Genomic DNA, 24346 nt, shown 5'->3' on the forward strand with positions numbered 1-24346 from the left:
CGACTTCCCTTGGGACCAGCATCATGCTATTTAATCAGCCAGATCTTGCCCCAGTAGTGGGCTTACCTGAGAGCAGGGACTCGATGGGGTTCTGCTTTGAATCCTTACAGGCCAGCTCTGGGCAGGCACATAGTAGATGCTCAGGAAAATGCCTGCGAAACGAACAGGTAAAGGAAAGGCCGCGCCTCGCCTTGGAGAGAGAGATGTGAAGACAGTGGAAGGGAGGGGGGCACAGAGCAGGAACCCCAACCTCTTCGGGCCTGGCCCACCCTGGGCCCCCTCTCAGGCCTGACTCAGGCCAGAGGCTGTCAGGCAGGAGCTCTTGGAGGATCCCCGGCAGGCCGCTCAGGAGGGCTGAGGCCTGAAGCCTGAGGCCTGAGCCCGAGTGGCAGCCTGAGGCCTGGCACCCGGCCCAGCCTTTCTTTAGCGCTAGTGAGGAGCGAGCTGCAGCCACAATCCCTGCTTCCGGGGAGGCCCGGGGTGGGGGGGGCAGGGCCTGTGGTTAAGGGTCCTGGGCCCTCTGCAGAGGCCTGCAGCGCAGGCCACGCCCTGGTCCCTGCAGGGAGCGGCAAGATGAATCCCAGCTCTGATCCCCTGAAGGACCCTGTATCCCCTCAGCCGTCTTCTATGGGTACCCCCTGAGCTCGGCCCTCTGGCCCCAGGCCCCCTTCCCGCCAACTCTGGTGCCTAACTCATCCTCAAACTATTTTCCACTGCCTCCCCCCAGTCCCTGCCACCGCACAATTTTTTTGGTGGGGGTGGGGAAGGATGAAGGGGAATGCGAGGTGGAGTCTGGACCCTGGGGGTGTGGTTAAAGAAGAAGGGGGTTTGCCACTCTGATTGGTCACCTCTGCTCCAGAAAGGCTTCAAAGTTCCATTGACTCCGCCTCCAGCGGGGCCCCCCCATCCCTGTCCTGGCTTACAATTGGCTGGGCTTCCAGGGGGCGGGACTCACCGGAGCCTGGTCCCGTTAAAAGGGTGGGAGCGGCCGGGGGGTCCATCGCTCCCGTAAAGTCTTGAGACCCCTGGTGTGGCAGTCCGCGGGAACATCGTCCGGTACTCAGTCATGGCTTGCGTGAGTGTGGGGACCCCGCCCCAAGGCCCAGGGATGGTGTGGGGGCGGACAGCCGGGGGAGAGTGAGGGCATGTGAGGATCTGGGTTCTAGTCCCTGGGGTGTGGCTTCGAACAAGTGCCTTCTCTTTCCTGTGCCTCAGTGGCCGCGTCTGTAAAATGGGGGTGGGCGCCATGGTCCGCAGAGGCCCTCCTGGCTTACGAATTATCTGAGTTCCTCCAGGGTCTGACAGCACAGATATTTCCGCCAAGGTTTGACATTTTGCAGCTCTCCCATAACCGGGAAAGAGAAGGGTGTGGCATACTGGTGGGGTGGGGAAGCACTTTGATGACACCCAGGCCGCTGTCCCTTCCCCCCCTTCACCCCAGAGAGCCTCCTGTCCCTTCCCCCCCCGCAGCTGTCCTCAGTCACTGGGCCAGGGCAGAGTCATCCTCTGCTCTAGAGGGCTCTGAAAAGTCGCCAGGATTTGAGACGGGCTGCCCGGGAGGGCGCCTGCCTGTGTTAGTGGGTGGAGGGTGGTTCTGCCCAGGCCAGTCAGGTGGGGGCTGAGTAATTCACCCCCCCCCCGTCCACACATTCCCCATGGGGAGATGGGGGTACTAAGGGGGAGAGAAGAAGGCAAGAATCTTCTGCAGGCCCGGAGGGAAAGGGTTCAAGTTTCTGGCAGAAGGAACCACTCACACCAGTTACTCTATGCGCTCAATCTTGCTATTGCTGAGCCGGCCAGGCTTCTGACTCTAGCCCTTGGCCACTCACTTCTTCCTTCTGCACAGGGGCCTGGCGGCGCCCCTTAGGGGTCTCCTCGCCAGCCCCTGCGCGTCTCCATATGGAGGGATTTGAAGGGGGGTGGTGGGGGATCTCCCAGCCCCGGGGTCAAGGCAGACCCTTCCATGCACCCTTCTTTGCCACCAAGTCTCAGTGTCACTCACTCCGAGTCGTTTTCTGTCTATTAAATGTAGGGACGGAGCATAGCACCCCACCTCCCAAGCCGCTCTGGATCCCAAATCCCCAAGCCGGATCGCAAAAAGTGCTAGATCTTGCCGTGTGCAACCTCGGCAGTGATAACAGACAGGAAACGGATCCGGTTGGGAGAGGGAACTTGGCCTGGGACCACACGGAGAAAGAGAGTGTAGACCTTGGCACCTGATTCCCCAGGCGTGCGGCGGGCAGGGTCAGAGGATCCGGGGGGGACGACCCCACCCCCTCCCCCCGGGCACTGCGTCCTGTAACTCCGCGGGCTGGGGTCTCGTCTCTGCAGAGTCTGGTCGCCAGCAACCTGGATCTCAAACCTGGGAAGGGCCTCAGAGTGCAGGGCGAGGTGGCCCCCGAAGCCAAGAGGTGAGGGGTCTTGAAGGTGGGGATGTCGGACGGGCGGCAGGGGCCGGGGTTTCGAGCCCCGGGGGGCCCCGCCCGGCTCTGGCAGGGGCGTGGCCGGCCAGGCCCCGCCCCTCCCTCCGGCGGCGAGGGGGTTAACGGCGGCGACGTCTTCTGGGTGAGTCACTTCCTCCACGGGGTCTGGACGCCCCCACTAGAGTCGCCCCCATCCCTCCCTGCTGGAGCCTCCGAAACTGGTCCAGCTGCGGCCTCGTCATCTGCCTTGCCTGGCCCCGCCCCCATTGTGCGCGGGAGCCCAGGCCGCTGTGGGGGTGGGGGGGCCGGGAGAGGGAATGAGGGCGCCTTCCCTCGCTGAGGGCCCTTGCAGGTCCCTCGGTCTCGCGCTCTTCACTCTCTCAAACCTTTCGTTCCTTCGGTCCTCCTTCCTTCACTCACACTCAGCAGGCTGCCTAGTCGCTCAGCAGCCATGTGACCTTGGATCAGTCCACCAACCGCCCCCAGAGCTTCAGTCTGTTGTCAGTTCCCCGAGGGGGGAGGTGGTTGTGTGGGGGAAGTGAGATGCTGGATCTCTCAGTGACCATGATGATGACCAGCTGACATTAGAAAGAGCCGCACGCTTCGCGAGCCCCACCCTTTCCATGCTTACCAAAGCCTCCGAGGTAGGTACTGCTCTGCTCTCCGCTCAGCAGATGCATTTCTCCTGATGGTGATGCGTTTATTAGCCCCGCCGCTCCTGAGCACCGTCGGTCATGCTGGGCACCAGAAGTACAGAGAGATTCAAGGCAGGCAGGACGCTTGCCCTCCCGGAGGTCACCATGTGGAGGGAGTCTCTCCATCCTTGACCAAAGGGACACAGACTAACGTCTGAGAGAGTCTTGGCTGTCAGCACAGCAAGACCTTGAGAGATCCCTCTTGTGCAGCCCCCCTGGTGCAGATGAGACGGAGGCTCAGAGAAGGGCAGGGACTTGCTCAAGTCACACAGCAAGGAGGCGGCAGGGCGAGAGGTAGAGCCTCTCCGCTCAGTGAGTCCCCCAGCTGGTGCGTTCACAGTGCACTGAGGGCCCGGACTGGGTGGCCTGAGGGGGCTGCCGCTGGCTGAGAAGGCCTCAGTGCCCCCTGCTCCCCCTAGCTTCGTGCTGAACCTGGGCAAAGACAGCGACAACCTGTGCCTGCACTTCAACCCTCGCTTCGAAGCACACGGGGACGTCAACACCATCGTGTGTAACAGCAAGGTCGGCGGGGCCTGGGGCGAGGAGCATCGCGAGTCTACCTTCCCCTTCCTGCCGGGGAGTGTCATGGAGGTGGGCTGGGGCCTGGGGCCGGGGGCGGGGGTGGAGCCGGCTTTAGCGGCTAGAGACCTAAGTCCCACCCTGCCTGCTTTCCCCTTCACCCGTGCCCTGCCTCCCCTCCCCTGCTGTGTCCAGGCCAGTGTGCACCAGCCCCCCTGCCAGCCTCAGCAGCCTGGGCCCTGAAGCAGGGCTGTTGTCAAGGGCTCTGGGAGGGCCGTGAGCTGCAGGCCAGCTCGGACTTAAGAACCCAGGCTCCTCTTTCAGGGTCCCTTCTCCACCCCATCCCCAGGTGTGCATCTCCTTCGACCAGGCCGACCTGACCATCAAGCTGCCAGATGGATACTCATTCAAGTTCCCCAACCGCCTTAACCTGGAGGCCATCAACTACCTGGCAGCTGATGGCGACATGAAGATCAAGTGTCTGGCCTTTGACTGAAGGCAGCCGTCCCGCGGCCCCTAATAAAGGCAACTGCCTCTGCTCCCCCTGGCCCAGCGTCCTGTGTGTGCGCGTGTGTGTGTGCATGCGCGCGTGTGTGGAAGAGGAGGCTGCCACCAACTTCCCCCAGGCCTCCCCTCTTCCTTCACTTCCATTCACTTGCTCAGTGCACACCTCCTAAGTGCCCGGCCAAAGGGGAGCTCAGTACACAGTAGGGGGCTGGTGACCGATGCAAGAAACCCAGTCACAGCCCTCCAGCAGCTCCCAACCCAGCGAGCCCCAGCACATAGTAGGTGCTCAAAAGATGATGAATCAGTGAAACTGGGGGGAAAAGAGGCAAGGAGGGGACTGATCGATGCCCTGGTATCCGGCGGCACAGAAGACGGTGTAGGGAAGAATTCCCGGGCTCCTCATTGGCTTTCCTGATCTAGAAAGAGATCTGGTTCAGAGCTGTGTGGCCTTGTGCGTGTTAACTGACCTCTCTGAGCCTTGGTTTATGTACCCATACAAGGAGGAGGATGAGAGCACGTAGCCCATCAGGAGGGTTGTTGTGAAGATCACCTGAGATGGGGGAAGCAGGACAAAAGCCTGGGATGCAGCAACTGTGCGGTGGGGGTGGCTTGCAGGTGAGAGTTGGTGGGGTGGGGTCCAGAGCCTGCGGCCTCCGAGAAAGAATTCCTGAGATGGCTTTGGTGCAGAAAGTTTACATGAAAGCACAGGGACGTCCCCTGAGGCAGAAAGAGCTGCTGCCCCAGGGTCTTGAGGAGTGGCAGGTCAAGAGTTGGGGGCAGTAAGGAAAAAGGAGGTTTCGAAAGAACAACGTTCATATGCTAAAGATAAGGTGGTTTTCCCCTGTGGCAAGGGATTATCAAGATGGGAGATTCCTGGAGGAACGTCATTGTGTCCCACCAGTGGGGGTGGGGGGAAGCTTCGGGTTGTCAGTTTAGGCTTGTCTTAAGCCAGCCTTGAAGGGGAGGGGAACAGGCAGAATGACATGACTGCCGGGTTTGCAGCGGGGCCCTTTGTGGGTCCTGGCCGCATACCACCGTGCTGGAGGGTAAGCGCAACCAGGACTCTAGTCTGGAAGCTGCTGGTTCTGTGACCTTCCTCCCAACACTGGGGAGAGGGGCTCAGGCAGTGGTCTTGGCACAACTGCTGGCCTGTTTCTCCCCCCCGCCCCAAGTTTGTTGGCTTATTTATAATCGCTACACCCAACTTGGGGCTTGAATTTAAGACCCCAAGATCAAGAGTCACGTGCTCTGTGGACTAAGCCTGCGGGTGCCCCTGCTGGCCCGCTTCTATGTAGGAGGAACCGAGGTGTGGGGTGTGGGGGGGACATGCCAGCCCCCACTCAGGGAACTGAGTGGAGGCAGGCAGCCTCCCGGCTCCCAGAGGCCTCCTGCTGCACGCACTGCCTCTCTTCCTGCAGAGCAGAGAAGTTCTGGAAACTCAGTTGGCCTGAGATGAGGTCTCCATGAGCCCCTCCTCTCTTGGTTTCCAAAGAGGACGTGCCTTCCAAGACCCGCCAGGCTTTTAGAGGGCAGTGCTTAACCCAGCCCAACATACTCACTCGTCATAAGTGGTGGGGCCTGAGCTGATGGCTGGGCATCCCCGCAGACGGACCATTCCCTGGCACCTTTTGCTTCCCGCTCCCACTGCAGGGCCCCTACCTCCTGGGAAGCAGCCCCTAGAACTGAGCCAATGTTCGGGATGACTTAGAACCTCAATGGGCTCCCCCCCAAACCCTAGGGCACTGTCTCCTGAGTGTGGTGGGGGGTGGGAGCCCGGCCAATTTCACTCTCCAGGCAAAGCAGCACTAGTTGTGGGACCCAGGGTGACCCTCTTCCACCACCCCCCCAGACTTAGTTTCCTCATCCGTAAGATGGGGGTCATTATTTGCACCTGGGCCCTTTGGGGTGGATGATTCCCATCTCAGGGGGTCCCCTGGGGAGCGCAGCTCTACAAGAGGGCCCAGGAGGATGCAGTGTGCATGCTGGGGGCTGCCAAGAGCCACACCCAATCTCCAGGCTCTCCTGGGGCACCCAAGTGGCCGCCCAGAGAGAAACAGCTTTGGAGGTCCGGCTGTGGCGGAGCGCCCTCTGCTGGACATCGGAGAAAATGTCTCTTGGACCGCCTTTCTCTGGTCCTCACGGTTCAGAAGCCCCACAGATTGTGGCTAGACCCGCTGAACACCCACAATATCCCAGGACTGGGAGGGACTACAACGGGGCAGAGGAAAGTCCTGGGGCAGATAGGGAATGAGACCACTGGGTCTGTGGGAAGGAAACTGGGCTCAGAGTCAAATAGACTGTGTTCAAACCCTAGTCCTACCAAATGTGTGCCCCTGGACCAGTTACTAGATCTCTCTGAACCTCAGTTGCCTCCTCATCAAATTGCAGTAATACTCGTTATCTACCCCGTGCAGTTGTTGGCAGGATTAACTGAGATAAAGTAGAGAAATGCCTGGTTCCCAGCACACAGTAGTGATGTAGGAAAGACATTAGGGTTTGAAACCAATGGCTGAGAAAGAATTCTTGAGACATCTTTGGTGCAAAAAGGTGGTTTTATTAAAGCACAGGGACAGGACCGGGGTGCGCAGAAAGAGCTGCACGGGGTCGTGAGGATTGGCCCATTATATACTTTCAAGGTGTGGGGGGGTTAGGGATAGTGTAAGTCTCCAAGGAATTTTGGAAGCAAGGTTTCCAGGACCTTGAGGAGGCTAGCTATTGTTGGGAAAAGGTCATTCATTACCGTCTAATAAAACCTTAGTCATGAAACCCTTCAGATGTATATTGGTGGGCCATATGCTTGGGGGTGATTCCCAACATGTGTCTTGGGGACTTAGAGATAAAGGGAATTTCTAAAGGAAGTTTTGTATGTTAAAGTAGACTGACAGGATGGGGGGTGGGGTCGGGCTAGGATTGACTGCCTTTGGCCCTTAGCAAAGTATTAACATCGAGGCAGTTGAGTCCCTAGAGGAATGTCACTCTGCCTGTTTCAAGGACTTGTCAAGGTAGTCAGGAAATGTAGTAATTTTTTCTTCTGCCTTTGTTTTCCACATCAGGTAGGCGCTCAGTAAACACAAAAGTGCTTTCAAGGTGAAACCAATCCAAAGAATGGTGGGTGTGTTATTTATTTATTTTTAAGATTTTATTTATTTATTTGACAGAGAGACAGCCAGCGAGAGAGGGAACACAAGCAGGGGGAGTGGGAGAGGAAGAAGCAGGCTCATGGCGGAAGAGCCTGATGTGGGGCTTGATCCTACAACGCCGGGATCACGCCCTGAGCCGAAGGCAGACGCTTACGGCTGAGCCACCCAGGCGCCCCCAAAGAGTGGTGGGTGTTTCAGACCATAAGCCGCAGTGAAGTGTTGGAGTCTGCCCACCCCCCATGGGCAGGCAGGCAGCGAGGGCTGGGTGGGCTGCAAGGGCCAACTGCCCAGAGCTCCCTGCACAGGGTCCTGCGGGCGCAGCTGTCCCCTTACTCGGTCCCTGTCTCTGCACCAGCCTGGACGCTCGGCGACGGCAGCAGTCAGGGAATGGCTCCCTACACCAGTTACTGGCTGGGCGACTTCCTCTGTCTCAGCCTCCATTTCCTCACCTGTATAATAGGGATGAAAGCAGCACCAACAGGGGCACCGGACTGGCTTGGCGCAGCATTCAACTCTCGATCTTGGGGTTGTAAGTTTGAGCCCCATGGTGGGTGTAGAGATTACTTTAAAAAATTAAATCTTTAAAAAGAAAGAAAGCGGGGTGCCTGGGTGGCTCAGTCAGTTAAGCCTCTGCCTTTGGCTCAGGTCATGCACGATCCCAGGGTCCTGGCAGGCTCCCTGCTCAGTGCGGAGCCTGCTTCTCCCTTCCCCCTCCCCAGGCTCATGCATGTGCCGGTATGCTCTCTCTGGCTCTCTCACTCTCAAATAAATAAATAAACAAATAACCTTTTTTTTTTTTTTAAAGATTTTTTATTTATTTATTTGACAGAGATAGAGACAGCCAGTGAGAGAGGGAACACAAGCAAGGGGAGTGGGAGAGGAAGAAGCAGGCTCACAGCAGAGGAGCCTGATGTGGGGCTCGATCCCATAACGCCGGGATCACGCCCTGAGCCGAAGGCAGACGCTTAACCGCTGTGCCACCCAGGCGCCCCAACAAATAACCTTTAAAAAAAATAAGAAGAGAGAGAGGAAGGGAGGTAGGGAAGGAAGGAGCGAGCACCAACCTCACATGGCCGTTGTGAGGATTCACTGAAATAATTCACGGGAGACCCTGAGAACATTCCTCAGCACAGGGGGAGACAGAATGAATAGACCGCGGAGAAGGAAGGAGCCCAGGGAGGTTTAAAATCATAAATCACATCACGTCCAGCGGCTGACCCTTCACTTTTCTTCTACAGCCAGTCTGCTCTGGGGTGGGGGTGGGGAGCCCGGCACTCAGGAGGCAGCCAGCTGCCGAAAGGGCTCACGGGGGGCATCACTGCACCCAGTGTAATGCTTCTACCCAGAGGGAGGATGCCAAGGGTGGCATCCGGGTGCGGCCACTAAAGGGCAAAAGGTCAGAAGGGCAGTTGTTCATCACCCCGATATCCTCTGATATCCCCACTCTCAGCCAGTTCTGGGGTCACCTCCTCTGGGAAGCCCTCTGCCCTGCAGGGGCCAGCACAGAGCTCCTGCAGCCTCCTGGGCTCCCCGCCGCACAGGTACCATCCCCTGCACTGTAATGATCACCCTTCAAAGCAAGGCAGCGGCTTGTCTGCAGTGCCCCAGCAGGGGTGAACTGAGAGTGGGGATTCAGGCATAGGATCCCAGTTACTGAAATTCTCCTTCAGGCGGTGTTTTACTGAATGTCTTCACGTGCCCGCCCTCATCTTCAGTAAAGGATGTGTTATTATTACACCCCCATGCCACACCTGGGGAAACGGAGGCACAGAGAGGGGGCCATGGCTTGTGTAGCAAACACAAGTGTGGCAATATATTACTTACACGCGATGTTACATAACTCACTTTTCCTCATCATGGTTCTTAAACCACCAGTATCAGCATCCCCCGAGAATTTGTTAGAATTGCAGACTATGGGGCTCACTCGAGACCCGCTGAATCAGAAACTCTGGGGTGGGGCCAAGAGATCTGGGTTTCAGCAAGCCCTCCAGGGGATTCTGACAAAGGCCAAAGTTTGAAAACCACTGCCTTGCACAACCCTACAAAGTCACTGTAATTATCCCCATTTTACAAATAGGGTAATTGCGGCCAAGCGAAGGCAATCGGTCCAGAACCACAGCTGTAATTGGGGGTACCGGGATTCTAATCCAGGGAGTGTGGCGCCAGAGATGCGTTCTTGGAGACCACTAACGAGTTGACATCAGAATCGAAAGTATGATCAGCAATATTTGGCCATTTACTAATAACTCCGTATTGAGCGGCTACTTGCATGTCCAGACACCGTGCTAAACTCTGGGGACTCTCTTTCACCGGTGCTAATCTAAGAGAGGGATTGGGGTTAGGAATCACCGGGGGAGCGGGGGCGGGGGCAGGTATCTGAGGGTTGCAATCAGAAGGCAGGGGTGGGGAGGCGGACTCCGCGGCCCCTTTAAAAGGCGGGGCCTGAGCAACGGAACTGAGGAACCTAAGTGCGAGGCGCGCCCGGGAGGCCAAAAAAACGATACACCCGGAAGTGTCTTAGGCGTGCGGGAGCCGCGCCGCCGGAGGCCTCACCGCTATGGGCCGCAACAAGAAGAAGAAGCGAGATGGCGACGACCGCCGGCCGCGGCTCGTTCTCAGCTTCGACGAAGAGAAGCGGCGGTGAGTGCCAAGGCTGGAGCGGATCTCCTTCGGGCCGCCGGCCGGAGCCGGGGCGAGCCCGGGCGGCCTACGTTCACGCAGAGGTCCCTTCCGGCCCCGCCCTCTCGGCGTGGCCCGAGGCTCCCCCTCGACATCCCCCTCCCCTGCGGAATGGGAGCGGCCGCGGTCGGCCCCCACGCCTGGGGAATGGAATCGCCCGCCCCGCCCTCCTGTCGCTCGCTCTGCGCCCCAGTCGGCCCCGCTCCTGCGATGTGCGCGGCCAGAGGGCCGGGGGCGGGGGGGGGGGCGGAGCTGAGGCTTCGACCTCCCGGGCTGGGGCGGCCCCGCACGCGGTGGACTCAGCTGTTGTTGACGAATGAGGAGTGAATGAGATGAGCGTGGCTGAAGTTCATTTATGCCGTCATCAGACGTGTCCTGAGCTCTTTTGGTGTGGGGTGCCAGATCTCAAGACCTCTGAGCTGGACCCTTAAGCCTCAGCGTCCGGTCCATCAGATGTTCCCCGCTCAGAGCGCCCCTTTGCCATAGTGTAGTGGGTCAGCGAAAAGCCTAGTGTTGGGCCCCTGGAACATTTGGGAATGGTGCAGCCGGCGCTAGAGAGATGAGAAGGAGCCAAGATCAGATTGGGGAGGGAAATGCAAGGTGGCATTCACGGGCCTTACAGATGGGTCCCGGGGCAGGTGTTCTGGGGAAATGGGGTGCCAGTCCAGTGGAAAGTTTGTGGATGTCTGGGTGAGGGTGGCCTTGAAAGCCCTGCTAGAAGGGGCGTAATGCACTGGGTCATGGAATCTGGCCCCGGCCTGTCCTAGGTGCATAGACCCACCTACCTGGCCCTGTTGCTTGAGGCTGAGAACCCTGGAGGGGGGGGTGGGTGGAAAGAGGCAACATCTCCCTCTTTCTCCTGACCTTACACTCTCTATGACCTTTGGCAAGTAGCCTAGCCTCTCTGTGCTTCAGTGTCCCCGTCTGTAAGATGGGGATCGGTTCCTAGCATGCAGCTTATTCCGAGGAATACGTGAGGTACCATGTGTACGTTTTTTTTTTAAGATTTTTTATTTATTTGAGAGCGAGCGAGCACACACGAGCGGTGGGGGTGAGAGGGAGCAGAGAGAGAGGGAGAAGCAGACTCCTCCCTGAGCAGGGAGCCCAGTGTAGGACTCGATCCCAGGACCCTGGGATCATGACCTGAGCCAAAGGCAGACGCTTAACCGACTGAGCCACCCAGGCGCCCATGTGTACATTTTAGTAGTGGTATAGTATTAGTGGTTTTTCTCTTCCTGGAGTGAGCCTTTCCTTCCTGTGTCTCCTCCTGACTCTCCCTTGCCTCTTTTCTGTAGGGAGTACCTCACTGGCTTCCATAAGAGGAAGGTAGAGCGGAAGAAGGCAGCCATTGAGGAGATCAAGCATCGGCTCAAGGAGGAGCAGAAGAAACTCCGGGAGGAGGTGCAAAGGGGGAGGATAGGGAGGTGAGGGGGGGAGGGAGGGAGAGAGAGAGAGAGAGTGTGTGTGTGTGTGTGTGTGTGTGTGTGTGTGTGTGAATCAAATCTGACTCCCAGGGGCTTTACATCCTTGGCTGGCCTTAATAGGGGCATCTGCGGGAATGAGGGAAGGGTGTGGGCAGGCCTGGGGAGCAGTTTGTACAGGTAGAATCATGGTGGGCCCTGGTCTGGGGGAGGTTTAGGATGGAATCTCCTGTTTCACTAGGAGGATTCATGGTCTCACTCACCCTGGAGATGAGCAATGCTCCTGCCTGGGGTTGGCTGGAGAGGCCACACTCACTGTGTTCCCTTCCCTTTTGGTTTCAGCGCCATCAGGAATACTTGAAGATGCTGGCAGAGAGAGAGGAGGCTCTGGGTAAGTCCCACCTTTGCCCTGACCTGGAGAATAGCCAACAGGCCTAGGCTTATTTTTCCCTTGGTGGGTAGAAGGGGAGAGGTGTGGGGGCTAACTTCCCTAGCTCTAGGGGTCTTGGTGGTGATGTAAAGGCCAGGGGTGGTCTTCAGTAACCTCTAAATATGAGTGGATCAGACACAGGGAGGACCAACCTCTCGGTGAAGCGATCCTGAGCAGAAAGCCCAGGTCCCGAGGCCTGGAGGGACTAGGGTTAGAGGGCAGTGGGCAGCCTCAGCTGCTGGGGTCACACCGGGTTTGGCCTAGATGAGAACCAGATGGTCTGAGGTCTCCCCGGAGCATCAAGGGAGGCGTTGAATCGCTTACATTTGTCTGCAGTCCAGGCTCTGGAGCCGGTGACTTGCTGGACACTCTCCCACAGAGTAGAGGGGGCCATTGTCCTCCAGAGCTGGGCAGGGGGCGAGAGTCTGGTCACTTGCACTCTGAGGCTGAGACCAGGTTCTGTGGCCACCTTGCACAGAGGAGGCAGATGAACTGGACAGGCTGGTGACAGCAAAGACAGAGTCGGTGCAGTATGACCACCCCAACCACACAGTCACCGTGACCACCATCAGCGACCTGGACCTTTCGGGGGCCCGGCTGCTGGGACTGCCTCCGCCCGAGGTGGGTGTAACTTCCAGCCCGAGGGAAGATGGGCCCCAGGTGTAGACTGGCTTGTCAAGGGGTGCCGAGTACCAGTCCCTGTTATGGGGATTCCAATGCAAGGGGCTCTTTCCCTCCTGGGCACTCTTCCGGGCCTGGACAAAATCCCTGAGCCTGGGGCTTCCAGAAGCCAGTTCCATGACTCAGAGGCTGTGGGAACGTGGGCAAGTGTCTTCACCAGTAAGTTGCGGGGGGGCGGGGTGTCACTGCTGATAGCACCAGTCCCATGGGATTGCTGTGAGTGTAAAAGCGGTTCATCCAAGAGACGCACTGAAGGTCGCGGTGTATGGTGGTCACTCCGGCGCATGGGAACAGCAGTAAGATGGCCCGGCTGTGTGCACTAACGGTGAGTTTGCAAGCTGTGAGTGGGGAGGTACTCCCAGATTGCAACCCACATTAAAGAAAAGAAAAAAAAAAAGGATCCCCCTTTTAAAAGCACTCCATGGGCCCTGACCCGGGAGCCATGGAGCCTTCTGGAAAGAGCAGGGGAAAAGCGCTGCTTATAGGAGAAGCAGCTGCACATTGTGTTGTTTTGCCTCAGTTGGTGTGATGCAGTGTTCCACCTCAGTGCTCTGAGGCTGAGACCGGGGGACTCGGTGCGGGCACTGCCTGCTGGGGAGTACGAGCGAGGGAGAGGCTCTGGAAGTGACGGGGAGACGTTACGTGGGCAGCACTGCCTAATAAGCTCTCAAAAAAAAAAACAAAGAAAACCAAAAAATTAAAAAAATTTTAAAAGTAAAAAAGAAAAAAGGAAAGAAATAGAACAGAATGTCATTGAAAGTGTCACAAAGCCTCCCAGTGAAGTACCACGTCACCAAGCGTTTGTTTCTGTCAAAGTTGCATCCGTCTGGGTGGGGCAGGCATTTCGGTACCGTCTGTCCACAGTCACAAGGCAAAGCACGTTTCCTGTCACGGTGACGGCGTCCTTAAGCCCTGAGCCGGCGCTTTATCGCGTCCTCACTGAGCTCACGCCCCTCTTCTCTCTCGTGCTCGTTCTTCTGTAAGTCCTGCCGGCCTCGGCTTGCAGCCGACGTGCAGACACTCAGAGCTGGAAGACAAGGGGGATGAGGCTGTGAAACTCGGCTCTTCCCTGTGTGATCCCCGCTTCGTGGCCTGTCCGCCCGTGGCCTTGTCCGAGCCCTGAGCCAGGCCTCGAGGCAGCAGGCCGTGCCCCTCCCTGCCAGAGCCGTGACTGCTGGTGTCAGGCCTCCCGATCTGCCGCTCTGCGTGGCCTCCCGATCTGCCGCTCTGCGTGGCCTCCCGACCTGCCGCTCTGCGTGACAGTCCTTGTCCTGTGCTTCTTTAGCAAGGGGCTTTGCCTGGGTCTGAGGAAGAGGCGTCCTCCGTGGAGAAGCCAACCAGAGCCTTACCCAGGAAGTCCAGAGACCCCCTCCTGTCCCAGAGGTGAGCCCTGGCCTGTCCTCCCCTAGGATACTGTGGCTGACTGGTGACGGGGCCTGTGGAGCCGCCTCTCGCTGGCCTGTGGCGGGTGGCATGGGGCAGGTGTGGGGCTCTCCTCTGCCTATCGAGTGTCCCTCCCCCCTGTTCCCCGCCCCCACTCCTCGACAGTGGCCAGCCCTGGGTGTCCTTAGTGCCTGGGGTGAGGGCCTTTTTACGAGTTGAGGGACTGGCAGGTGCTCTGGGGTCAGAGCAGGCTGCCTTCGGCGTGGATTTGGTACTTCCAGCATTCAAGGCCTGTACTGACTTCCTCTGTGAGTCAGGCAGTCAGTCACCCCCAAATCCAACCTTCCAGCCAGGCCCTGCTCCCCAGAGTAAGTGTGGCCCCAGCCTGACCAGCCTTCCTCCCTCCTCTAGGATCTCTGCTCTCACAGCTTCACTGCACGCACACAGTCGCAAAAAGACCAAGAGGAAACATCCCCGACGGGCCCAAGACTCCACCAAGAAGCCCCCGAGTGCCACCCGTACGAGCAAGGGCCAGCGCCGCCGGCTGACGGGCAAATCCCGGCACAGCGGAGAGTGAGCCCCGAGAACCAGGCCGTGCCCCAGCCGTGCCCCTGTCCTGTCTCAGCTTGCCTGTCCCAGTAACCCAGCACCGAGGTGGTGACTCTGCGGCCCAAGGCTGGGAGACTAGCACCTCTCTGGCCCAGCGCTTAGACCCTGGAAGGGGCAGGCAGCTGAGAGGTGGCTCCCCCCGGGAGGAGCCTTCAGAGCCGAATCTGGGGCATCTTCCCAAATGTCTCCCCCACTGAGCCCTCATCAGATTTGTGAACCTGAGTGCACTTGTGGTCTGTTTGTCCCTGACCCTGATGCCACGTGCCAAGGGCAGGCTTCCGAGGTGGTGGAAACTGTCAGGCGAGCGGGCCCATCCTCACTGTCCAGCAGTTTTCCGTGTGGGTGTGAAAGGGTATTGTTAGGTCTGGGCCCCTAACCCGGGTTACAGACCAGCATAACACTGGTAGAGCCTAGAGTCATCCAGCTACTCTGAAAAGCAGGCTGCTGAGCCAGGTGGGTGAGCGGTGTCAGACTCCGACCCTTTACTGGCCGAGTCCGTGGGTCTGTCCCTTCTTGGCCTCATTGGGCTCCTCAGCTGAAACTGAAGTGGTGGAAGCAGGTGAGTTCTAGAGCATTCCCCACCCACTCAGGACCAGCGAGCGCTGGACAAGGTGACGGGAGTGCAAAGTCCCGCCTGGCCCTGGGGTGTGGGAGGGGCTGGCAGGAGGGGGAGCTGAAGTCCCAAGCTGGTCTTCCTTCTGCTCAGCCCATGGAGGGCTGCTCAGGAACAGGGGCTCTGTTAGGCTGTGTCTGGGGGAACTGGCGTTCTCCATGTCACCATCCAGACCCGCCATCTGGTGCCTGGCTGAAGGCCACATCTCGACATGGGAACTCGAAGCTCAGGGCTCACGGGTGGGAAGCGCTGTGACCTGGCTCTTCAGCTCCTTCCACCTGCCTCCCTGGGCTTGGGGTGGGGTGACTCGCTCTGCTGGGCTGCTTCCTGGGCGGAGGGTGGGGCCCGCCAGCAAGCTCTGCCCGTGGTTCTAGTGCCCAACCCAGGGCGGTGAGTGTGAGCCTTGCCCTCGCAGGCCGCTAGAGCAGAACACATCCTAGGCCTGAGGGATTAGTGCACACGGCAGGGCTTGGGTTTGAATCCTGGCTCAGCCACTCGGCCTCCGTGTGAGCCCTTTGAGGCGCTGACCTCTCTGGGTGTCTCCCCATACGTAAGATGTCAAGACAGCCACCTCTTCGGGCTGCCTTGAGGCTGACGTGAGCCTCACGCACGAACCACGACCACCTCCCGCAGCCCCTGGCATTCCGCAGGTGCGCCTGCAGTGTGCGCTCCTGGCCACTGTGTGCTGCGGCCACGGAGCCATGGCTCTTCTCCCATCCCCAGTGCCTCGGGGTCATTTACCACTTCCATCTGCAAGTTGTAGTGTTTTCAAGTATTAAATTCTCATCGGCTCTCTTCCATGTGTGCCATCAGTTCTTACAGAAGACCAAGGCGATCGAGTTAGCAATTTTACCAGTCTTGGGATCAGAAGTGGTAGAATCAGAACCCCTCTCTCCGTGCTCCACACCTGGATTCTTTCCTCTTGCCGCTGTCCATCAGGTGGACCTCCTGGGCTTGGGGCTTCTAGAAGCTTTATAAAGAAGGATTAGGTTTAGCTGCATATAATAGAAAATGAAATTTAAGAACAACTGGCTTTTGTAAGAGGAGGTTAACAGGGAGATAACTAGCCTGGAGCGGCGGGGGGGGGGGGGGGGGGCGGTACGGGAGGCCTTTAGCTTTTTGTTTTGTGCCATTTTCAACACATGGTTTCCGCCTCATGGTCCAAGATGGCTGCTTGAGCTTCAGCCTTCATACTTGCCTTTCAGCCAGCAGGAAGGAGGAAGGGTTGAAGAACATGGCCCTCCCTCCTTTTAAGAACGTTTGATACTTGTCATGTGCCATTGGTTGGGCAGAAGGCAAAGATGTGGGGCAGGAGGAAGAGGGAATTCCTGGCTGTAGGGAAGGCGGGGTCCTGTGGCTCATTCTGGAGAACCATGTGCCCAAATAAGAATTGAGGATTGTGCAGGGTTCCTGGGTGGCTCGGGTCATGATGCCCTTAGTCCTGGGATGGAGCCCTGGGGAGTCGGCTTCCTCCTCTCCCTCTGCCCCTCCCCTGCTGCTCGTGCTTACTCTCACTGGCTCGCTCTTTCTCTCTCTCTCTCTCCCCCCCAAATAAAAATCTTGGGTACAAGCAGCAGCGTCTCCCACAGAAGCCAGATGTATAAGGAAAGGGCTGTCAGGATCCAAGTGTATGGAACTAAAGCCACAGCAGACGCTTTTCTGTTCCTTGGTTACTGAGTGAGCCTCCCGGATGCTAGCAGAAGGAGCAAGGCCTCTCAGCCCAGTAGAGGAAAGACTCTCCTGGTAGGCTGTGTTTTGGGGTGGTTGCGCCCTCCCCGGGGGGATGAGTGGGCAGGCCTGCTGGAGCTGCCTGCCCAGGGCGGGAGCAGTAGAGGAAAGGGTTCTGTGCCAGGGAAGCTTTCATCCTCTCCAAAGTCCCCAGGACCTCAGAGGCTTGGAGCCCCCAGGTTTGAACTGTTGACCTCAGTGGCTCTGGCCGGGGGTTCCCAGTTCGCCCGGAGCTGGAGACCTCACTGCCTCTTCCGTTGTGAGCGTGTCCGGCATGACAAAAGTCCTCTGGGCTTCAAGCTGACATCTCCCAGATGTTGGAGGTGCCCTTTAGATGCTCACAGGCTGCTCACGGCCTTTCTCGCTCTGTCTTTGAGCCACCTCCTCAAAGAAGCCCTCCCTGACCCCTCCTCCAGCTCTGGGAATTGATCCTTCCCCTCCACCCCTCCCCACATGGGCTCCGATGACACTTTTTGTTTCCTTCTTGTAAACACTGAACACATGGTAACCCAGTTATGTCTGTCCACACTAGCAGACCGTGAGCCTTCTGAGTGAACGTGTCAGTAATTGCTGTGTTTCTGCCCCTGGCACAGGGCCTGTCTCACCATAGTCCTGAGCCAGTTCTGGCTGAATTACGTGGGACGCCATCCCCCTCCTCACAGATGCTCCCAGCGACCCTTGAAATAATTTGTTCTAGAATTTTCTTGGCTCTAGTGCCATGCTTGCCTGTCTGCGAGTTTTTAAATCTGTTTTTTTTTTTTTCCTCCTTCCCATCACCACATCCATCATGTCTCCTGGGCCTCCGCTGAAACCTTTCCCATCCAGTGAACTTTGCCCTCTCTCCCTTGCACCCTGGTCGCAGGATTGCCAAATAACAGCCAAAAGAAAGCAGATGAGAAAGTAATTTTTTGAGCACTTATCATGTGCCAGTCACATTATTAACTCACAGCAGCATGGCGAAGTGGGAATTAGCTCCATTTGACAGGTTAGAAAACTGAGTCTCCAGTTACATAATGTCAGAATTTACCTGTCACAGCTAATAAGACATGGTCCTTGCATCCCACGGAGAGCGCAGACACATGGACGTCCCTCTGGAGGTCAGGGGCTCAACAAAGTGTTAGAGGGCATTCATCCTTACAGGCCCAGAGGGCAGAGAGGAGGGCATCCAAGAAGTCTTCTGAGAGGAGGTGATCCTTGGTGTGAATCTTGAAAGATGACTTGGGTTGGCCAGGCAGCTGGGGGAGGGGATGGGCGGCCAGAGAGCAGGCCCTGGTGAATAAAGGTGGGGAGTGGCCAGAGGGGAAGCAGCTGCAGAGGCCCACGGGCCCAGACCCTGAAGGGCCTCAAATTCTGAGCTAAGGACCTGGACCCTTATCCTGTGGGCATTGGGAGTCCCTGAGGTGGGGCTGGGGAGTTGCCAGGGGCAAGTCAGGGTGAGTGACATTTAGGAGAGATCCCTGGTGGTAGTGTGGAGGCTGCACTGGGACTCCTGGAGGCTCCAAGACCCTGTTGTAGTTATTCTGGGAGAGGCAGCGAGGCCCTCCTCTCATGCAGGCACCCATTCACTCTCTGGCCAAGTATTTATTGAGCACCTATGAAGTCCCAGTCACTGGGGATACATTGGTGAGCAAGAGAGGGTGGTGGTCCCTGCCCTCCAGCGACTTACACTGCATGAGCTGTAGCTGTAGGGACTGAGTGGAGGAGAGATAATAATAGTAGCATTTACTGAGCACTTACTGTATACCAGCCACTCTTTACATGGTTTAACTCACCGAGTTCTCACAGTAACCCCACAGTCTAGGCAATTCCATTAAGCCCATTTTGCAATGGAGGTACACTGAGGTGGCCCCCTCAGGAAGCAAGGCACTCCCTAGATACATTAATACTGTCTGTGGCTGGACAAGCCGAGTGTTGCCTTCAAGGGGCACACTCATAAGGTCCATAATGTGAAAGAGGCCAGAGTGTGAGGCCAGCACAGGATCTCAGCTCAGTACAGTGAGCCCTTAAGGCTGGGGAAGCCAGGAAGGGCTTCCTGGAGGGGGTGCCATTTAAGGTATCACTAAGGGAACGGAAAATCTGTGATTTACCATTTCAGAGACACTGCATAGGACAGAAGACCTGAACATTAGTTTGGTTTGACGCACAGAGTATTTAAAAGCAGTTTGACCAGAGGTGCCTGTGTGGCTCAGTTGGTTTGAGCAACCGACTCTTGATTTCGGCTCAGGCGGTGACCTCAGGATTGTGGGATTGAGCCCCGAGGGCGGAAAGTCTGCTTGAGATTCTCTCTCTCTCCCTCTGCCCCTCCCCCCACCTAAAATAAATCTTTAAAACAAAACCTCAACCCCCCCAACAATTTGAGTAAAATAAACAAATAATTTGACTTATACTCTGGTTTTTCTTCAGATCATTCTTTTGCCTTTTACTAAAGAATCCTTTGGAGAGGAGCAATTCTGAGTGTTTACCCAATTCTTGGAGGCAAAAACCGAACAAAAACCAAAACAAAAATCAGTTGACTTAGCCATATTTTAAGATGTTGCGATTTCATGCAGAAGTTCAGGTTTCTGGCTTCTTCGGTGAAAGTAAGCCTGGCTTCACCCAGTCGCCACTTCCCAGGGTCGCCACGGGCCGGGCCGGAGTCAGCCCTAATGACCCCTTGAGAGACTCCGGCCTTCCTGCTTCTGCTCCATGGGGCCAGCGCCCCCTGCGTGTCTAACCTTGCCTGCACAGCATGGGATCCTCCAACAGGCCTATGGGTGGGGTGGGCTGGGAAGGCAGGAGGAAACTGAGGTCAGAGGGGTGGAGTGGGTCTAGAAGTGCCAGTGCTGGTTCAGCTACCCCAGACCTAAGGAGAACGTATCCCTGCCACAGGGAATAGCATGAGCAAAGGTGGAGGTGAGCAGGCGCAGACTCTGCAGGGAACAGAAAGGGAGGCGTGAGGCTGAGAATGAACAGTGACCAGGGTGGCTCGCGCTGCCTTGGCTACCATTGTTCCCTTAACCCTGAGTGATTGGAGCCATCCCGCGCAGGACTCTGGGAGTGTGTTTTTCAGACCAGGCTCTGTCATCAAGTAACTGAGTGGCTTTGGGCAACTTGCTTTAGCCTTGAGTTTCACTTCTATACAATGTGGATGGTGATGGCTACCCTTGCATCGCAGGGAGGTGTTGGGAGAAACCCCACTGTGTATGCAGAGAGGAGGCCAGCTTTGCCCCCTCGGTAAAAGGAGGGACTGTTATTACTTAGATGACTAAAGGCCCCTCTTTGGGCCTCAACCACTCTTAGAGCCACTGCCCCCCCCCAAGAGGGGGGCCCTTTCAACAGTCCCTGGAGCTCCCCGGCCCACTCCCCCTCCCTCCTTCCAGTCATCTCTCCTTCAGCACGCTGGCTGCTGCCCACCTGCCTACCGTCCTCTCCTGCCCTCCAAGGGCCCAGCCAGGCAGCTCCAGAGCTAGGAGAGTGCTCAGGACAACCCCCGGGCCTGCCCCGGGACTCTTCCCCTCCTCCCTCCCTTGCCTCCAGCCTCACTACTCTGTCCCCTCCAGCAGACTGTTCCTACCTGGGGCCTGCAGCCTCACTTCCCTCTCCTCCAGGGCTTTGCTAGGTTGTCACCATCTCAGTGAGGCCTTCCCTGCCCACCTTATTTCAAATGTATTGCCCTCCCATACGAGCCACTTCCACCCCCCTTCCTGGCTTCCTTGTTCTCCTTGGCACCTCTCCCCAGCCTACACACTCCATATCTTGCTTATTTATCTTGTTTGGCTTCGGGGCTCCTGGGTGGCTCAGTCAGTTGGGCATCTGACTCTTGATCTTGGCTCAGGTCATGATCTCAGGGTCGTGGGATCGAGCCCCCCATCGTCCTGGGCTCCCTGCTCAGTGGGGAGTCTGCTTGGGATTCTCTCTCTCCCTCAGCCCCTCCTCTCCCTCCCTCTCTCTAATAAATAAATACATCTTTATCTTGTTTGGGGTCTGTTTGTCTCCACTAGAATGTAAGCACCAAGCAATCAGGAGGCTCAATCTTTTGTTCGCTAAGTATCCCTCAGCACACACAACTGACTAAGCAGGGGCTCTGTAAGTATTTAATGAATTGGATTGTCAGGAGCGCCACCCTGAGTTAGCTCCAGATTTTACTGATTGGTGGGGGTGAGGGGCTGGGGGGATAGGGGATGGGGCTAAAGGGCCCCTTGTCCTGACCCTCACACTCGAACCAGATGTCTAACCCACACCAGGCTCAGAGAGGTCAAGTAACTTTCTCAAGATCACACAGCTGAGAGGCGCCGAGCCAGATATTGAACCTCTGTCACACTACTTCCTGTTTTGCTCACAGTAGCTAGGATCAAGCCGAAAGCTCATTATCCTTGTGACCAAACTGCGTCTTCACCCGTTCCATCCTGGGCCAGGATGACCTGTGCAGGGGCTATCTCTTCCACTGGCCAACGGGCTTCTCATCTCAGAAGGAGGCACGTTTTATTCATGTCACCACCCCCCAGTGCCCAGCACAGATACTTGGGAATGTCTGCGTGAATTAGTGAATGCAGATGGTCTGCGGTGCTAGGGGAATCAGACACACCAGGGTTTCAGTCTTGGTTCTGCCTCTTACTAGCTGTGTGACCCTGGCAAGTGAATTGTCCTTAGTTGCTGTGAAATTAGGATCTCGGTGCTTAACCCTTTGGGTTACTGTATCCTAACGAATGTGAAGGATTTTGGAATGGGAGCTGGTATATAGTGCAGAATAAATGTTAGCTTTAAAAAGGGGGCAGATTAAACAAAATAAAAAGGAGACTGTACATTTTGTGAGTGAGTTCTACGTCAGCGAAGGCGAGCAAATGGAGGCTGAAAACCCCTGGGCATTTCATATCATCCCCACAGGTGCTACTACTCTTCCCATTTTACAGATAAGAAAACTGAGGACAGAGACTTTAAGTGTCTAGCCTGACATGTGGATTAAGGCCAGCCTAGGGAACTGTGGCGAGAATGCACCGGCGGGAAAGAGATCAGAGGGAGCCAGGCCCGTCAGTGCCAGCCCTCTAAAGGGCCCCCTGGGAGCTCAGACCCAGCGGCCGCTCAGGCTAAACGTGCCGCGGGTCCCGCGCTCAGAGACATCGGGGCGCCGCCCGCCTCCGCCCCGCCCCTCGCCCTCGGGTTGTCCAATCCCACAGCCTTTATGTAAATGAAGAGCCTAGATCGAGCCTATGCAAGAGCGGCAGGGGAGTGGTCTTCGTCCACCTCCGGGGCAACGTTCTGATTCATTGTTAAAATAGAAGCTGTGACCCCGACATCCCACCCCGGCACCCCCTGTGCGTGGAAACCCGAGCCGAGGTCAGTAGTACTGTGCAGCGGAAAAGGGGGACGCGGGCGGGGAGAGGACTCTAGTGGGGTAAGGTAGAGGGGCGAGGCAGACGGAGAGGCACTGGCTGACCCGCTGGAGAGGTCCAGGAGTCCATTCTCCGGGTGGGGCATGAGTGTCTCCCGAAGGTTTTTCATTGTTACAGCCACACCTAATGCGCATTTTAGAGGATTCTGCCAACTGAGTGGGGATAAGGAGGAGGAGGCAACCGGAGCAGTGAGGGGCACGTGGAATAGAGCCCCCAACCGCCCCCAGGGAAATGAGCCGCCTTCTCCGTGTCAGGCGATGCTCCTTTATGCGGCTAGACCTGGAAAGAACCGCCCAACCTGGGCGGGACCGCTGCGCGCCCCCTCCACGCCTGGGTCAGGGGACCTCGCGGGGAAATGATGGCCCAGGGAGGCTCGAGGGGCCAGTGGGTACCCCCCTCACACACACACCGGCTCCTGCCACCTCCCCAGGTCCGATGTTGGAGGAGCCGGGAAGCTTCACCCTGGCTGCCCCAGGGGAGGATGTGAGATTCTCCAGGTCTCAGCTGAGATTGGCCACAAAGGCCTTATGTCCTGGTATGCTTTGGAGGAAACTGGCCAGGTGAGGACCCGAGTATGGGCAGGTGGCCTGGGGGCGCCGCAAGATGCATGGGGTTTGGGGATATGGGTTTGCCTTGTGTGCCACTCTTCTCTCGGGGCTCTCTCTGTGAGCAGGAAGGCATCTTCAAGTCACTCTTTTTGGGGGGCCTCCCCCCTCTCCGCTGTCCCAGGGCATGGCACCGGAGCCGTCGGTGGCCCCACCCAAATGGGAGGGCCCTGTTCCCAAGGCCGAGCGCCGGGGCTGCTTTTTGGCTAAACCATGCTGCATCCTTGCCGTGTGACCTGAGGTTGTTCACTTTTGTTCATGACTTTGTCCTCAACTCCGAAAATACCTGCGGGCCTTTGCTTCACTCCCAGCGTTGCCCAAGGAACCTGTGTGAATTGGCAGTGTGACCCAGTGCCCCTCACTTCCACCTCCAAGAGGGCGGGGAGGGACAGGGACCTGGGTTTGGAATCCAGTTCAGCCCCTCGGACGTAGAGCAAGGTGTGGGCCCTTGGTGGGCTTTTGCCTCATCTGAAATTGGCACTGACTTTATCTACAATGTGGGGTAACTGTGAGGCTGGGGTACTCAACTTTGGGGTGCATTGCGTCACCCAGGAAACTTGTTGAAAATGCACAACCCCAGGCCTCATCTCCAGGAGATTCTCACTGGGTGGATCTGGGGAGGGAACTGGGGATGTGTGTTTTTGTTTTTGTTTTAAAGTAATCTCTATGCCCAATGTGGGGCTCAAATTCACAACCCCAAGATCAAGAGTCGCGTGCTCCACCGACTGAGCCCCCAGGTGCCCTAGGAACATGCATTTTAGGGGCAGCTCGGCTGAGTCTAATGTAGCGTCCTCGGAACACACTTTGAGCAACACTGCAGTGATGACTAGAAATCACATGGCAAATGCTCGGCAGAGTGCCTGGTGCGTAGTAGGCGCAAAAGGGGTGTTGACCAAGTGAGTAAATGAACAGCTAAAAGAATGGATGGATGACCTTATTTCCTGAGTCCTTATCTGTCTGGGGGCAGCTAAGGCTGGGCTCCGAGTGGGCTGCCACCCAATTACCCGGTCCTTACCCACCCCCATTCTTCCCAGGCCCCACCATCGGATCTCAGGAGCTACTTTGGCCAGACTCGACCAATATGGAGGAGGTGGCTGGGAATGCCCCGTGCGAACACTTTGAGGCCAACGTGCTGGCCCAGAGCTGCTGTCAAAACTGCTTCCGCCCTGAGGAGGCCCACAGACCAAGGCACCAGGTAGGCCAGCTTTGCTGAAGGGTTGTGGTGGTTTGGGATGGGGGGGTGTTCATGACGGGCGGCGCCTGGCTGGGCCACTAACTTGTGGCCTAACCCAGACACTGGCCTTCCTTCTGGGCAGAACCTGGTTCTGCCATCAGTACTATGAGCTGGTGGGACCACATTATGTTTTCCAAATGCGAGTCATTCTCCTCCTGCTCTTATGATTTTTTGCCATAGCCTCAGGTAATCTAGTACTTTTTTTTATTATTCTTTAAATAAACACCCTTTTAAAAATTTATACTAAAACAAAACTTTATATCATCACCACAAATAGGAAACTAGGATCATATCCTTTATATAGAAAGAA

At 57.0% G+C, this 24346-nt stretch overlaps 3 protein-coding genes and 1 pseudogene across 3 annotated transcripts in view; all 4 read left to right on the forward strand.

The window, feature by feature from the left end:
- The first annotated feature begins 936 nt into the window (after positions 1-936).
- On the forward strand, positions 937-4184 carry LGALS1 (galectin 1). Its single transcript, XM_034644163.1, has 4 exons — positions 937-1075; positions 2332-2411; positions 3538-3709; positions 3987-4184. Exons 1-4 carry the CDS (start codon positions 1067-1069, stop codon positions 4131-4133), a joined length of 408 nt encoding a protein of 135 aa, XP_034500054.1. The 5' UTR covers positions 937-1066; the 3' UTR covers positions 4134-4184.
- A 5586-nt stretch (positions 4185-9770) lies between these two features.
- NOL12 (nucleolar protein 12) lies at positions 9771-15895 on the forward strand. Its single transcript, XM_034644461.1, has 6 exons — positions 9771-9924; positions 11259-11364; positions 11727-11775; positions 12293-12435; positions 13781-13878; positions 14290-15895. Exons 1-6 carry the CDS (start codon positions 9842-9844, stop codon positions 14453-14455), a joined length of 645 nt encoding a protein of 214 aa, XP_034500352.1. The 5' UTR covers positions 9771-9841; the 3' UTR covers positions 14456-15895.
- Positions 15896-19211: 3316 nt separating this feature from the next.
- Positions 19212-19312, forward strand: LOC117796532 (annotated as a pseudogene).
- A 4524-nt stretch (positions 19313-23836) lies between these two features.
- Positions 23837-24346, forward strand: part of TRIOBP (TRIO and F-actin binding protein) — a 52358-nt gene continuing 51848 nt past the window's right edge. The window contains exon 1 of the mRNA XM_034644459.1: positions 23837-23997. Coding sequence (XP_034500350.1) covers positions 23884-23997 — 114 coding nt within the window. The 5' untranslated portion in view covers positions 23837-23883. The remainder of the gene's footprint in view (positions 23998-24346) is intronic.

The sequence above is a fragment of the Ailuropoda melanoleuca genome, chromosome 15 (assembly GCF_002007445.2).
Source record: "Ailuropoda melanoleuca isolate Jingjing chromosome 15, ASM200744v2, whole genome shotgun sequence".
Lineage (NCBI taxonomy): Eukaryota > Metazoa > Chordata > Mammalia > Carnivora > Ursidae > Ailuropoda > Ailuropoda melanoleuca.